We start from the raw sequence: 14,235 nt of genomic DNA, 5'->3' as shown, positions 1-14,235 counted from the left end.
GTATGAAAAGGTTGTGAACAAAGCAGGTATTATTTCTCTCCTCTGAGACTCCCACTCTCAGTCTGCAGAAAGGCCACATCATTTGCCAGCCTTACAGGTGACTACTGAAAACAACATTGTGTTCTGAGCTATGTTATGGAACAGAGGAAAAATTTCAAGGATGTGCTCTTAAAAAAAGTAACGTTCACGTAGATTCCTGGGAATCTCTAGTCTCAGCTCAAAGTGGAGAATGAGCATCTGGGATGACCATCCAATTCCTTGCATGGGGAGTGCATTGAATCACTGCATAAGAAGAAGAGTGCCATATCACAAACTATCCATCAGCTCATCCCAACACTGTTAAAACTTTTGTACTTAATATAATTGTATTTATTTGTTTTTGCATTTATTGCATATATGTTTTTACGTACCGTCAGGATTGGCTATTTTTTAATTTCGTTGTACTCGTTGCAATGACAATAAATGAATATTATTATTATTATTATTATAGGTATCCCTGCCCCATACTTAGAAGTGTCTGCACTTCTCACATTGGCCTCAACAGCCACATCCTGCATACAAAAAAAACAATGGAGTGGAGCCAAATCATCCTCGATTGTGAGGGATTGCCCAAGAAGGGAGGACAGAATACCATGGGATTTTTCTCTCCGTGCCTGTCAGATGGGATGCAAGTTTAATTTCTCAAATGACTGTGTCAACCTGCATTATGTGCTCCCATTGCTGGATTAACATGGCACAAGTTCTACTGCAGTACGAGAAATATGTGGTCATTTTGAATGCCATCTTTCCTCAACCCACTTTTTCTGGAGAGAAATGTTGACATTCCACACTAATTCCACATCACACAGGATTGCTTCACGGAAATGTACTTTGAGCTACCTTTCAAGGTGGCTGAGTGATTTATTCTGGGTCCAGCTGTTTCATGGTAATTAAAAACGACAAGGGACTGTTTCTGATCAAAGGATCATTGAGGGGTCCACATTTCATTGATGATCATGGCTGGTTTTGATTGGTTAGACAATAGTCAATAGGTGCAGGAGGAGGCCATTCGGCCCTTCGAGCCAGCACCGCCCTTCAATGTGATCATGGCTGATCATTCTCAATCAGTACCCCGTTCCTGCCTTCTCCCCATACCCCCTGACTCCGCTATCCTTAAGAGCTCTATCTAGCTCTCTCTTGAATGCATTCATAGAAATGTCCTCCACTGCCTTCTGAGGCAGAAAATTTCACGGATTCACAACTCTCTGACTGAAAAAGTTTTTCCTCATCTCAGTTCTAAATGGCCTACCCCTTATTCTTAAACTGTGGTTCTTTTCATATCTTTCATGAATGCATTCTTTGTAGCCTTTCATACCTGTGGTTTCCCACTCCCCTGACTCTCGGTCTGAAGAAGGATCTGGACCCGAAACGCCAACTCTTCCTCTTCTCCAGTGACGCTGCCTGACCCGTTGAGCTGCCCCAGCATTTTGTGCCTCTCCTGACAACATTAGAAGCCTGGGTTTTTATGGTTGTGTGTCGGATGGTTGGGGGGGGGGGGGGGGAGAGGTGGAGGCGGGGAGGGAGTATGGTCGGAAGTTGTTGCGTGGGCTGCAAGAATTTGCTTGAGTCACGGATGATAGCAGGACGTCCAATTTTCTGCCACAGTTCTCAAGTTGTCCATTGAATGGCAGAGAATGAGGGAGGACTTCTATTCTCGTCGGATTGGAATACCATCCAGGTACGTAGTCACGAGAGTGGGATAAACCAACGGGTGGTTAATGGAAGGGGTGAAGCCCCCAAATGCAACTAATTAATTCTGCGCACCTCATCACCGTTACTCATTTCCACACCACATCTTCATGCGCTTACCCTGACTCCAAGATTTACATCCACAGTTTCCACACAGTGGGAGCTATTCAACCATGTGAGAGATCTCAACAAAGTACATTGCAATTCGCCAATCCAATAGGATTGAAATACAAAAAAAACTACAGATGTTGGAAATCTGAAATCAAAAGGTGTTTCCAGCATTTCATGTTTTAATTCCATTAGGACTACTGATATCACCTCAGGAGAATGCCAATGGGTTTACGTGGCACGTGTCTGCCAGGGTCTCTCACAAGAACAGCCTTTTGTAAATCCACCACTGTCAGTCTATCTTTGCAGTTGCCTGTCAGAGTTAGTCAACCCAGACTGCTGCAGAAAGCACAGGGCATAATAATGCAGCTTGGAGCCAGGTCAGGCCAGGCCAGAGAGTTGCCCTCCAAGGTTAACTGCAGCCTCCACCACCAAGTCAGCAGCCACTTGTCAGTCACAGTGGAGCCTCCACACAGTACTAATTAGGAGCAGCAAGACAGAAAAAGGCTTTTGAAAGACAGATATTCCAGGTAAGAAAAAGGGTATGTGTGGAAAGGAACTGCAGATGCTGGTTTACACCGAAGATAGAGACAATATTTCGAGTGGGCATCTTACAACCCAGCGGTATGAATATTGATTTCTCTAATTTCAAGTAACCTTTGTATTCTCTCTCTCTCGCATCCTCATTGTCATACTAGTTTCACTGTTGTCCTGCTTAGCTTCACTGTTTGTATCCACTTGTTATCACCTTTTCCACAGCCAACAATGAACCATTGCGGGCTCCACATTTCCTTGATCATCATTGCTGGCTTTAATTTGTTATTTTCATAACTTTCATTCATTTGTTCATTCCTCAAGTTTCCCTCTCCCCTGACTCTCAGTCCGAAGAAGGGTCTCAACCCAAAATGTCACCTATTCCTTTTCTCCAGAGATGCTCCCTTACCAGTTGAGTTACTCCAGCACTTTGTTTCTATCTTCAGTATAAACTAGCATCTGCAGTTTCTTCCCAACACATAAATAGTTATGTCTTGCGTGCACAGTTGAGAATGTTTATTTGGTTTTGTCTCATATTCAAGAAACATGATCATTTGAGTGTGAAGATTATCAACAATGGAAAGAAACGACATCTGGTTGGCATCGACAAGTTGGGCCGAAGGGCTTCTTTCCATTCTGTATGATGCTATGACTTTAAATGTTGTAGGTGTGACCCAATATCAATGGAGGAACATCGACAAATTCCCAAGTCAGAATATTGCACAATTCAGAGGTGAATTTGCAGTTGATCTGCTTGTTCTATGTGGAGAAGGTTATGGGTTTGGCAGCTGCTGTCAAAGAAGTAAAACCCTTAAAAAAACAACAAAACAAAGTTCAAATTCCTTGAAGTTCCTTGAAGGTCGAGTAGCAGATAGATTTGGTGGTCAAAAAGGCTTTTAGTACATTGGACTTCATCAGTCAGAGTATTGAGTATAGAAGTTGGAAGGTCATGTTGCACTACTGTAAGACTTGGTGAGACCACATTTAGAGTATTGTGTTCAGTTCTGGGCACTATGTTATAGGAAAGATGTCGTCAAGCTGGAAAGGGTACAGAAAAGATTTACAAGGATGTTGCCAGGACTCGAGGGTTTGAGCTATAGGGAGAGGTTGAGTAGGTTGGGACTCAAATCCCTGGAGCGCAGGAGGATGAGTGGTGATCTTATAGAGATGTATAAACCATGAGAGGAATAGATGCACAGAATTTCTTGCCCAGAGTAGATGAATCGAGGACCAGAGGACATAGGTTTAAGATGAAGGGGAAAAGATTTAATAGGAATCTGAGGGGTAATCTTTTCCACACAAAGGGTGGTGGGTGTATGGAACAAGCTGCCAGAGGAGGTAGTTGAGGCTGGGACTATCCCATCATTTAAAAAGCAGTTAGACAGGTACATGGATTTGACAGGCTTGGAGGGATGTGGACCAAACGCAGGCAGGTGGGACGAGTGTAGCTGGAACATGTTGGCCGGTGTGGGCAAGTTGGGCCAAAGGGCCTGTTTCCACACTGTATCACTATGACTAAGGTGCAAAATCTGAGGTTTCCTGCTTAATATAAGGCATTAGGAGGATCATCATGGTAGGACAGGATACCTTGGTAGAACAAGGATTGGAGTGACAGGACTATTTTGCAAACGTTCAGTATGCATCGACAAAGCGTGCACCCATTGCCCCGGCCAATGTGACAGATAGCCACTAATAATATGAGAGTGCTTTCTACATGAAATTTAAACCAAATGGATATGTTTCATTATGGAGCCCAATTTTAAACTGTGAGAGGGGGAAAGAGAGAGAAGGGGAGAGAGAGGGGGGAAGATAGAGGGTGGAGAGAGAGGGAGAGGAGAGAGTGGGGAGAGAGAGTGGGAGAGACGTGGTGAGAGGGATGTTGGGAGGGTAGGAGAGTGGAGAGGGGAGGAGAGGGGGGAGAGAGGAGGGAGAGTAGAGGAGAGGCAGAAGGTTGGAGGGAGAGGGGAAGAGAGAGAGAAAACCAGAAATACTAGATCATACAGATCACTGTCATTTATTGAATGTTACTGAGATCCATCATTAGAAATAGAGACTGGGAACTTGACAAATACGAGCAAATTAAGTTGAGCCAATATTTGAAGAGTATGTCATATCTGACCATCTGACCAATTTTCCAAAGTGTTCTCAAGCCCGAATGAGGGAGTCTGTACGTCTTACTTATATTGGTCTTCTAAAATGCATTTCATAAGGAAAGCACACAAAATCCTTGTTGGTAATTGACAGTGAGGTGGGGTAAAAGAGAGTTGAGGTCACAGTGCATTCTTTGATGGCTGAGATGTGACAAATGAATGTCGTGCACAGCAGCATTCAGTTGCACTGTGACAGAAAAAAAAAATCCATTACATGGTCTCTCCTTTTTTTGCCAATCTGATAGATTATCAAATTTGATAAAGTTCTGCAGTTGGGTGGAGCTGATTGAAAATCATGCCAAATTAAATTAATTGGTAACAATATGTTCGGAGGTTGAAACAGAGGAATATATTTATATACTCAGCACAATGGCAAGTTATACTTAATTAATTGGGAGAAAAAGGCAATTAAATTTAATTGTAAGGTAATCTGTTATGAAATATCAGGTGTGACCAAAGTCATCGGTGTAAACTAATGAGAGATTTTGGAACCCAGACATCAGTCATTCAAAAACTTTGTCATAAGTGCAAAAAGAAAAATCATAAAGCCAACTTTAAATATGAATCAGTGAAACAAAAGCTTATCTCAGGGGTGATAAACAAGACATGGAAAGTCTTCGACCAGCATGAAAAGAATTTTGTGAATAAATCGATTTGTACCAGCGTCTGCAGTTATTTTCTTATGAAAAGAATTTAGCTGGGTTAGAGTGAAGGAATTTGATTATGTATTTCAGGTTGTTTTCATTTCTGCCCGATTTCTGTGTTAGTAGTTAAAGAACACAAAGGGTGAGAGGTGGTTCTTATTAATGCACCCTGTAAGGTGCAGGGACATGTTTTGAACGGGGAAGTTGGAAGACAATTAATTTCATCTGAATTATGATTCCCCCTGTGTTGTAGAATGGATATCATGTTAATTCTCTAATTGGCTATGCCTCTTAAAACCACCGAACTGTGTGTTCCAGGATGGTTCTCTGAGTTTGAATACCATGAAATAGTAACCAATTTATCTAATTGGAAGTATTTCAGTTAGTTCATATATTTTCTTCTGACAGCTCATTGCAGCATCTTAAATCAGCTTGATTATGTCTGAATACCATCAAATAACTTTGGGCAGTGGTTTTGATTGATTGCTGTAGCTGAAATCCGTGAAAAGGTGTCCAGTTACTGACTGATCACAGATCTCTCATGGTCTGCTCGGTGGTCAGACATCTCGAGTCAGGGATTACATGCAATTACCCAGGCACAGTTAGTGTATCTGGAATTCATAGCCAGCAGAAAGGCTGGGAATAGTTTGACTACTAACAATGCTGCGCCGCGCATGCAACAAACAATTATTTTCTGGGAGTCAGTTGTCTTGAAATGTAGCTAGGATAACACACTGCTGTTGGCCCAACATATTGTGAAAGTGAGCTAAATTTATAATCAACTCTACACTATTTTTAAAGCACTGTTCACTTACCTATCGAATACAAACAAAACATTTTGGCTTAAATGCATTTACTCAATCCACCTGTCAAAAAAGAGATATACTTGCATGTGATATATTCCAATAATATGGCATATAGTTGCAAGAATTCTCTGATCCTTGTTGGTGCTATCATTCAGATAGACATTTTCAGGGAAAATACTTAGTCCTTGTTGGCTGACATGAAGATTACTTGCAGGAATGCCCAATGTGAATTAGAGTGGAGTAGCTAATAGCACTTTAGATTTTAGACCATGACTTATTTAGGAAATTAGCTAATTAACTTGTTGGGAAGGTAGAAATTATTTATTCCTGTTATCAAATGCTCAGTTTCTCTCCCACGAACACATACATAATGTGTAGGAATGATCTGCAGATGCTGGTTTACATCCAAGATAGGCACAGAATGCTAGAGTAACTCAGTGGGACAGGTAGCAGGTTTAAGGAATGGGTGACGTTTCAGGCCTGAAGAAGGGTCTCGACCCAGAAAGTCACCCATATCTTCAATCCAGAGATGCTGCCTGACCCGCTGAGTTCCTTCAGCATTTTGTGTCTCACACACACATGCACACACTGAATTGTGAAAACAAAGCAAATAAGATGTTATAAAAGGTGGGAAGATAAATAACTTTGCAATTTAAAAATGAAGAATAGTATGACTTTGCTGTAGAAGATGCCACATCGATCAGAAATAGGAAGTCTGTGTCCATTGGGATGAATACCTCATTCATGTTTCTGTGTTTCTAAGAAATAATGCATCTGGTTGTAAACTAATTAATATTTTTTTTAAATCTTCAATATGGAATGATAGGCTGCAGGATTCTAATAATAAATTATTATAATAAATGATATTGGCCCACTGTGTTCAGACCAGGATCATCAACTAATTTATTCTGCCACGTTTGACCAAACAATGCAAATCGATGGCCAGGCATTAGCGAAAAGCAAGGCATTTTTAAAGCTTTTAAAATAAAGTGCAATTTTCTTAAGACATTCTTTGGGATTATGAATGTTAGCAAACCACTTTACAGGTACTGAGAGTTGAAAATTAACACTAGCGTTAAAGCCACTGGCAAAGTTGAAAAATCAAAGTTGGATGGAAAAATAAATAAAAGTATAGTATGACTGGAACAGTTTAACTTTCAAAGAAAGTTACAATGCAGCCACCCTGGATGCTGCAAAGCTGACCAGCAAGTGATATAATTACAGAAGCAAAAACCTGCAGATGCTAGAATTTGTTGGAAAAATCAAACTGCTGGAGGAACACAGTGGGTCAAGCAGCATCTGTGATGGCAAAGGGATGGTCAATGTTTCGGGTCAGGACCCTGCAACAGCACTGGACTCATCCTGAACAGAACCCGATATGGTGATATAAATAGTATATTCCTTGGCCATCAAAAAGGCCAATAGGGACTTCCACTTAAAGCTGGAGGATGAGGCGGATGTTCGGCAACTGAGGCAGGGCTTGACTGCCATCACCTCCTACAAGGCGAAATCAGGAGGCAGCTCAAGCGACAGCGAAGCATCACTCCCTGACAAGCTCAATGGGTTCTATGCACGCTTTGATAGGGAGAACACTGATGTGCCTTCCCGAGCCTCCATACGCCCTGATGGTATCACAGTCACAGAGGCCAACGTCAGAAGATCCTTCATGGGGGTGAACCCTTGGAAAGCGTCGGGACCTGATGGTGCACCTGGTCGAGTTCTCAAAGCCTGTGCAGACCAACTGGCTGGAGTTTTTGTGGACATTTTCAACCTCTCATTACTGAGGTATGTGGTTCCCACCTGCTTTAAGAGGGTGTCAATAATACTGGTGCCCAAGAAGAGTAAGGTGACGTGCCTCAACGACTATCGACCAGTGGCATTAACATCCGTGGTGATGAAGTGCTTTGAGAGGTTGGTTATGGTGCATATCAACTCCTACCTCAACTACAACCTCGACCCACTACAGTTTGCCTACCGTCACAATAGGTAAATGGAGGATGCGATCTCACTGGCTCTCCACTCCACACTGGATCACTTCAACAATAATAACACTTGCGTCAGGCTGTTGTTTATAGACTACAGCTCGGCGTTCAATACCATCATCCCCTCCAGCTGGTTACCAAGCTCATGGTACTGGGTCTCTGCGCATTCCTCGTAAATTGGATCCTCGACTTCCTCATCCACAGACCACAGTCTGTTCGAATTGGCAAAAATACTTCTTCCTCATTAACAATCAGTACGGGAGCACCTCAAGGCTGCGTGCTCAGCCCCCTGCTCTACTCACTCTATACTCATGACTGTGTAGCTGGACACAGTGCGAACCCCATCTTCAAGTTCGCTGATGACACCACCATTGTTGGACGAATTACAGATGGTGATGACTCAGAGTATAGAAGTGAGATCGACCAATTGACCAAATGGTGCCAGCACGACAACCTGGCTCTCAATATCAGTAAAACCAATGAACATTGTGGACTTTGGAAGAGGAAGGATGCGGACCTGCTCTCTGGACCCCATCCCCTCCAGCTTTGTCAAGGCCTGCCTTCCTGCTCTCTCTCCACTTATCACTGCAACAATAAACTCCTCCCTGTCCACTGGCATCGTCCCGCCATCCCTCAAAATCGCTGCTGTCACCCCCATTCTGAAAAAACCTGGTCTCAACCCTGACACCCCAAACAACTTCAGACCAATCTCCAACCTACCCTTTCTGTCCAAAGTTTTGGAACGTGCTGTAGCTTCCCAACTCAAATACCACCTCTCTACCAATAACCTGTATGAAACTTTCCAATCCGGATTCCGCTCCAACCACTGTACTGAAACTGCGCTCCTCAAAATCACAAACGACCTTTTCCTCTCCTCCGACGCTGGCAACCTCAACATCCTCATCCTACTTGACCTCAGCGCCGCCTTTGACACCATAAATCACTCCATTCTCCTCACCCAACTTGAAACCTCCTTTAACATCACCGGCACAGCCCTATCCTGGTTCAAATCTTACTTCTCTGACAGGCACCAGTTCATCTCCATTAACAACTGTAAATCCCCTACCGCTCCCCTCCCCCAAGGTGTCCCCCAAGGCTCAGTCCTTGGCCCCCTCCTCTTCATCCTCTACCTGTTCCCCCTTGGTCAATTAATCCGCCGTCATGGTCTCAACTTCCACTGCTTCGCCGATGATATCCAGCTCCTCATCTCCACCAAGTCAATCTCCCCCACCACACACTCTACACTGACAAACTGCATCACTGAAATAAAATCTTGGCTTCAATCAAATTTCCTCAAACTCAACTGCAACAAATCTGAAATCATCATCATTGGTCCAAAAACGCTCACCAAATCCACCCAAAACTTCATCCTCAATATTGATGGTCTCCCAGTATCCACCTCCCCTCACATCCGGAATCATGGAATCATCTTTGATCAAACCCTCTCCTTCGACAAACACATCAAACACATCACAAAGACAGCCTTCTTCCACCTCAAAAACATTGCCCATCTCCGTCCATCCCTCTCCTCCACAGCTGCAGAAACCCTCATCCACGCCTTCATCACCTCCCGTCTGGACTACTGCAACAGCCTCCTCTATGGCGCACCCTCAAAATTAATCAGTAAACTTCAATACATTCAAAACTCCGCTGCCCGTCTACTCACCCACACCCCGATCCATGACCATATCACCCCCGTCCTTTACAAACTCCACTGGCTCCCCATCCCCCAGAGAATCCAGTACAAAATCCTCCTCATGACCTACAAAGCCCTCCATAACCTGGCCCCATCCTACCTGACCGACCTCCTCCACAGGCACACTCCCACCTGCACCCTCCGCTCTGCTGCTGCCAATCTCCTATCCCCCCACATCCGGACCAAACTCAGATCCTGGGGGGACAGGGCTTTCTCCATCGCTGCTCCCACCCTAAGGAACTCACTACCCCAAACCGTCAGAGACTCCTCCACACTCACCACATTCAAAACATCACTGAAGTCTCACCTGTTCAGCATTGCCTTCAACCACTGAAGGTCACCTCACCTTCTGTCTCCTTTCTCTGTTCGTTTACTTATTTATCTATTTATTCACTTCCCTATGTTCTCTAAATCCCTGTAAAGCGTCTTTGAGTATATGAAAAGCGCTATATAAATGTAATGCATTATTATTATTATTATTAAAATCCTGTTTCTGTCAATGGTGGAGAGAGTCAAATACTTCAAATTCCTGAGCACGCATATTTCCAAAGATCTTTCCTGGACGCAGCACACTGATGCAATTATAAATAAAGCACATCAACGCCTCTACTTCCTGAGAAGATTACGGAGGTTCGGTATGTCAGAGAGGATTCTCTTGAACTTCTACAGGTGTACAGTAGAGAGCATAGTGACAAATAGCTTTTCGAAGATGAAACAATATTTTGTTTTATGTTAGTCGGTTAAATAATTAAATGTTGCAAAAGTTAAATTAGTTTCCATATTGTGAATTATCCCCTTTTTTTTTTTTACGTCATCATTGAGATAAAATAAATATCGACCATTAAATAGTTATTTATCCAAGCCTAAACAGCATTTGGGGGGTGGAGAAAGATAAAGAAATAAAGAGATGCTTGGATAAACAAAGATGCCAGGAAGAAGACAATAACTGGGGGCAGAATGAGAGTGAGAAACTAACAATACAGCAAGAGTGATACTAGAAAGAAACAAGGAACTGCAGATGTTGGTTTACAAAAAAAGACACAAAGTGCTGGAGTAACTCAGCACATCAGGCAGCATCTCTGGAGAACATGTATGGGCGACTTTTCAAGTCGGCCATCCCAACCCAAAACTTCACCCATCCATGTTCTGCAGACATGCCGCCTGACCCGCTGAGTTACTCCAGCACCTTGTGTCTTTTTTTAAAAAGAACGATACAAGAATATGTATCCTACCTTAAAGAATCTAAATCAAAGAAAGCTATTTAACACATCTGGTCTTTTCATGCAAGGTGTATGTGTTAGGAAATCAGGACATCCTCGTAAACTATGATACATGGGAAAAACAATATTTTTCTCAAAGAGACGATACTAAACTGAAAATATTCCAACATGTTAGTTTAGAGAAAACATGTTTTCATATTTATGTGGTTGCTATTATTTTTTATTTCCGTTATACATTGTATGATTAAAGATTCATTTTAAAGGTAGAGAAATAAACTCGTATGTATTCACATACCTGCAGATTGTGTTGTGTGTTTTTCTGTCGGCATGCTCGGTTGACCTTTGCCCACTCTATTGAGAGCAGACACGTGGAACTGATAGGTCACATAAGGAGAGAGTTGCAAGACGACTGAAGTTTGATTCCCATTAACTCGAGGCTTTGCACGCCATGTTCCAGGTTCAAATGTACTTTCTTCCACAATAAACGCTGTAAAAATTAAATAAGTTTCATATGTTACAAACTGACAAAGTATCATGCACAATTCAACAACAGAAAAAATAAAATGTTGCAGATGCTGAAAACCCCAAATAAAAAGATACTTCTAATAATACTCAGCAAGTTGGAAGTGCTCACCCTGGATATGGAGGCAAGATTAAACTTTCAGTTTCATGTGCTTTCATTGCAAAATGTTGGGGGAGTCCAGAACCAGGGGCCAGTTTAAGAATAAGGGGTAGGCTATTTAGAACGGAGACGAGGGAAAACCTTTTCACTCAGAGAGCTGTAAATCTGTGGAATTCTCTGCTTCAGAAGGCAGTGGAGGCCAATTCTCTGGATGCTTTCAAGAGAGAGTTGGATAGAGCTCTTAATGATAGCGGAGTCAGGGGGTATGGGGAGAGGGCAGGAACGGGGCACTGATTGTAGATGATCAGCCATGATCACATTGAATGATGATGCTGGCTCGAAGGGCCGAATGGCCTACCCCTGCACCTATTGTCTATTGTCTATTGTCTAAAATGTTTAACTAGGTATTTATTTCACAAGATATAAATTAATGTCGGTTCATGTGTTTTCATTGCAAAATGTTTAACTAGGTATTAATTTCATAAGATATAAATTAATGTTGGTTTAATTGAATTTAAATATCATGATGATTATTATATGTTTAGTTTAGGGATACAGTGTGGAAACAGGTCCTTCGGCCCACCGAGTCCTTGCCAACCATCGATCACCTGTGCACTAGTTCTATGCTTCAATGCACTTGGGGCAATTTACAGAAGCCAATTAACGTACAAGCCTGTACATCTTTGGAATGTGGGTGGAAACCGGAGCACCCAGAGAAAAGCCACAGAGAGAACATCCAAACTCATCACGGACAGCACCCGCAGTCAGGATCAAACCTGGGTCTCTGGTGCTGTGAGGCAGCAGTTCTACCGCTGTGCCATTGTGCCGCCCTTTATCCGTCAGGCTTTTGGCCAGAGGTGAAGATTTTACAATGAGACAGCAATTAATGACACAAGCAGCATGTACTGACATTTGCTGGACTGCCATTTTACACGTTACTGAGATTTGTGACTCTATTTGAAGCTGATGGGTTTGCTCTACACTGAATAAAAGCTTAAGTTGCAAAGTTATGCACATTCTATTTTAATCTATTTGCATATGTTTCGCAAAATTCAAGGATTATGTTAAAACACCATAACAATATTTTTACATATAAAGATCAAATAGCTCTGACTGTGTTGCGATACTTGGCTTAATTGATATCTGTGGCTGAAAATATGTTTGCAAATCCTGCCCACTGAGTTTGGGGTAAATAAAACTAATTACGAGTTTTGATTTGCATAACTCCTTGCAAATCAAGAAAGTGTCTTTTTTTTTGCCACAACATTGATAAACACTTCGAAGGTATTTATTCACAAAATGCTGGAGTAACTCAGCAGGTCAGGCAGCATCTCGGGAGAGAAGGAATGGGTGACGTTTCGGGTCGAGACCCTTTTCGACCCGAAACGTCACCCATTCCTTCTCTCTCGAGCATTTACTGTGTTACTCCAGCATTTTGTGAATAAATACCTTCGATTTGTACCAGCATCTGCAGTTATTTTCTTATACATATTGATAAACACTTTATTGTTACTGATATACTTCAGGCAAAATCCTGTACCAAATAATCTGACCCTCAGGAGGATTCTTTGCTCTTCTTTTTACTATCCATTCTTGTGTTTGCTTTTGCTACTTTAAATGAAGTTGACAATTCAGTGTTTGATCAAAAGGGTCCGATGTGATGCATTTACCCCCATTTACTCTTCCCTTGTCTGTGATCCCAAAGACATCCAAAGTGAAGGAATTCATATCCATTTACTGTGTATCTGCTTCAAATCCAAAGCTTTCAAATATATACCATTATCCTACTTTGCGTATCGTTTAAAAAAACAAGAAGAATATGAACGTAAAATGTAAAGCTTTGCCTACCTGTTATGGGAGTATTGTGGCTATAACCAGGCTCCCATGTTAATCTTACAGTCCTGTTTTGCAGAACAGACAATTTCAAATTCTTTGGTCGCTCTGGAACATCTAAGAGGAATAACCATTTAAATACCAATAATTATCACAAATACAGTTCAAACCTACTATTGAAAACAAACTGTGTTAAATATTCCACGTGTTTCGCCCGAGGATAAATTGACATTGGCAGATTCTACTTTGAGATAATCATGAAACCTTCCAGACAGTCTTTAAAGAACTGAACAAAAATGCAAAATAAAACAAAATCAATGCTTGTACACCTTTTGGTTGCTTCGTGTAGTTTGTACCTGTGGCTCTGACTATGTTCTGCTTTTACCAACTTCCTGAAATGAACAAGAATCAATATATTGCCTCGCGTTGAAGTAGATTTATTTCTACCTCACAAACTACCAGCAGGTAATGAAAAAATTCTGAGGAAAAGAAACGAGTCTAATTGTTGTGCTTGTAAATAACAAAAGAACAATGCGTAACGTTCCAGCACAAGAAGTATGTATACATGGTTTAAAATGATTAAATACCAAAGATGGTTCACACAATACAGCTACTAAATAACCAATAATTATTTGACAGCTTAAAATATTTTTGCCTGCTCATAAAAAAAAATCACTACAACCTCCATAAATATTTGCCTATTTAATTTGTCAGAATTCTCTCTCGCACAAACATACACACACCATTTCCAATTTCCTTGATACCCAGCTATAGGTAATTTACTGTTGCCAACTGAACAAACAACAGTATACAGTAATTTACTGTTGCCAACTGAACAAACGTCTTTAAGATTGGGAAGAAACCAGAGCACCCACAGCAAACACACTCGGTCACGGGGAGAACATGCAAGCT

At 41.8% G+C, this 14,235-nt stretch overlaps 1 protein-coding gene across 7 annotated transcripts in view; it reads right to left on the bottom strand.

The window, feature by feature from the left end:
- The window catches only part of chl1b (cell adhesion molecule L1-like b), a 639,417-nt gene that overhangs the window by 226,995 nt on the left and 398,187 nt on the right, over positions 1-14,235 (bottom strand). For all 7 annotated transcript variants that reach the window (XM_078414480.1, XM_078414482.1, XM_078414481.1 and 4 more), the window contains 2 exons: positions 13,339-13,440; positions 11,164-11,355 (listed from right to left, as the gene is read on the bottom strand). In XM_078414480.1, coding sequence (XP_078270606.1) covers positions 11,164-11,355; positions 13,339-13,440 — 294 coding nt within the window. The remainder of the gene's footprint in view (positions 1-11,163; positions 11,356-13,338; positions 13,441-14,235) is intronic.

The sequence above is a fragment of the Rhinoraja longicauda genome, chromosome 17 (assembly GCF_053455715.1).
Source record: "Rhinoraja longicauda isolate Sanriku21f chromosome 17, sRhiLon1.1, whole genome shotgun sequence".
In the NCBI taxonomy this organism is placed as follows: domain Eukaryota; kingdom Metazoa; phylum Chordata; class Chondrichthyes; order Rajiformes; family Arhynchobatidae; genus Rhinoraja; species Rhinoraja longicauda.
The sequence above is the reverse complement of the archived record's forward strand: the minus strand, read 5'-3'. Positions and strand labels throughout refer to the sequence as shown.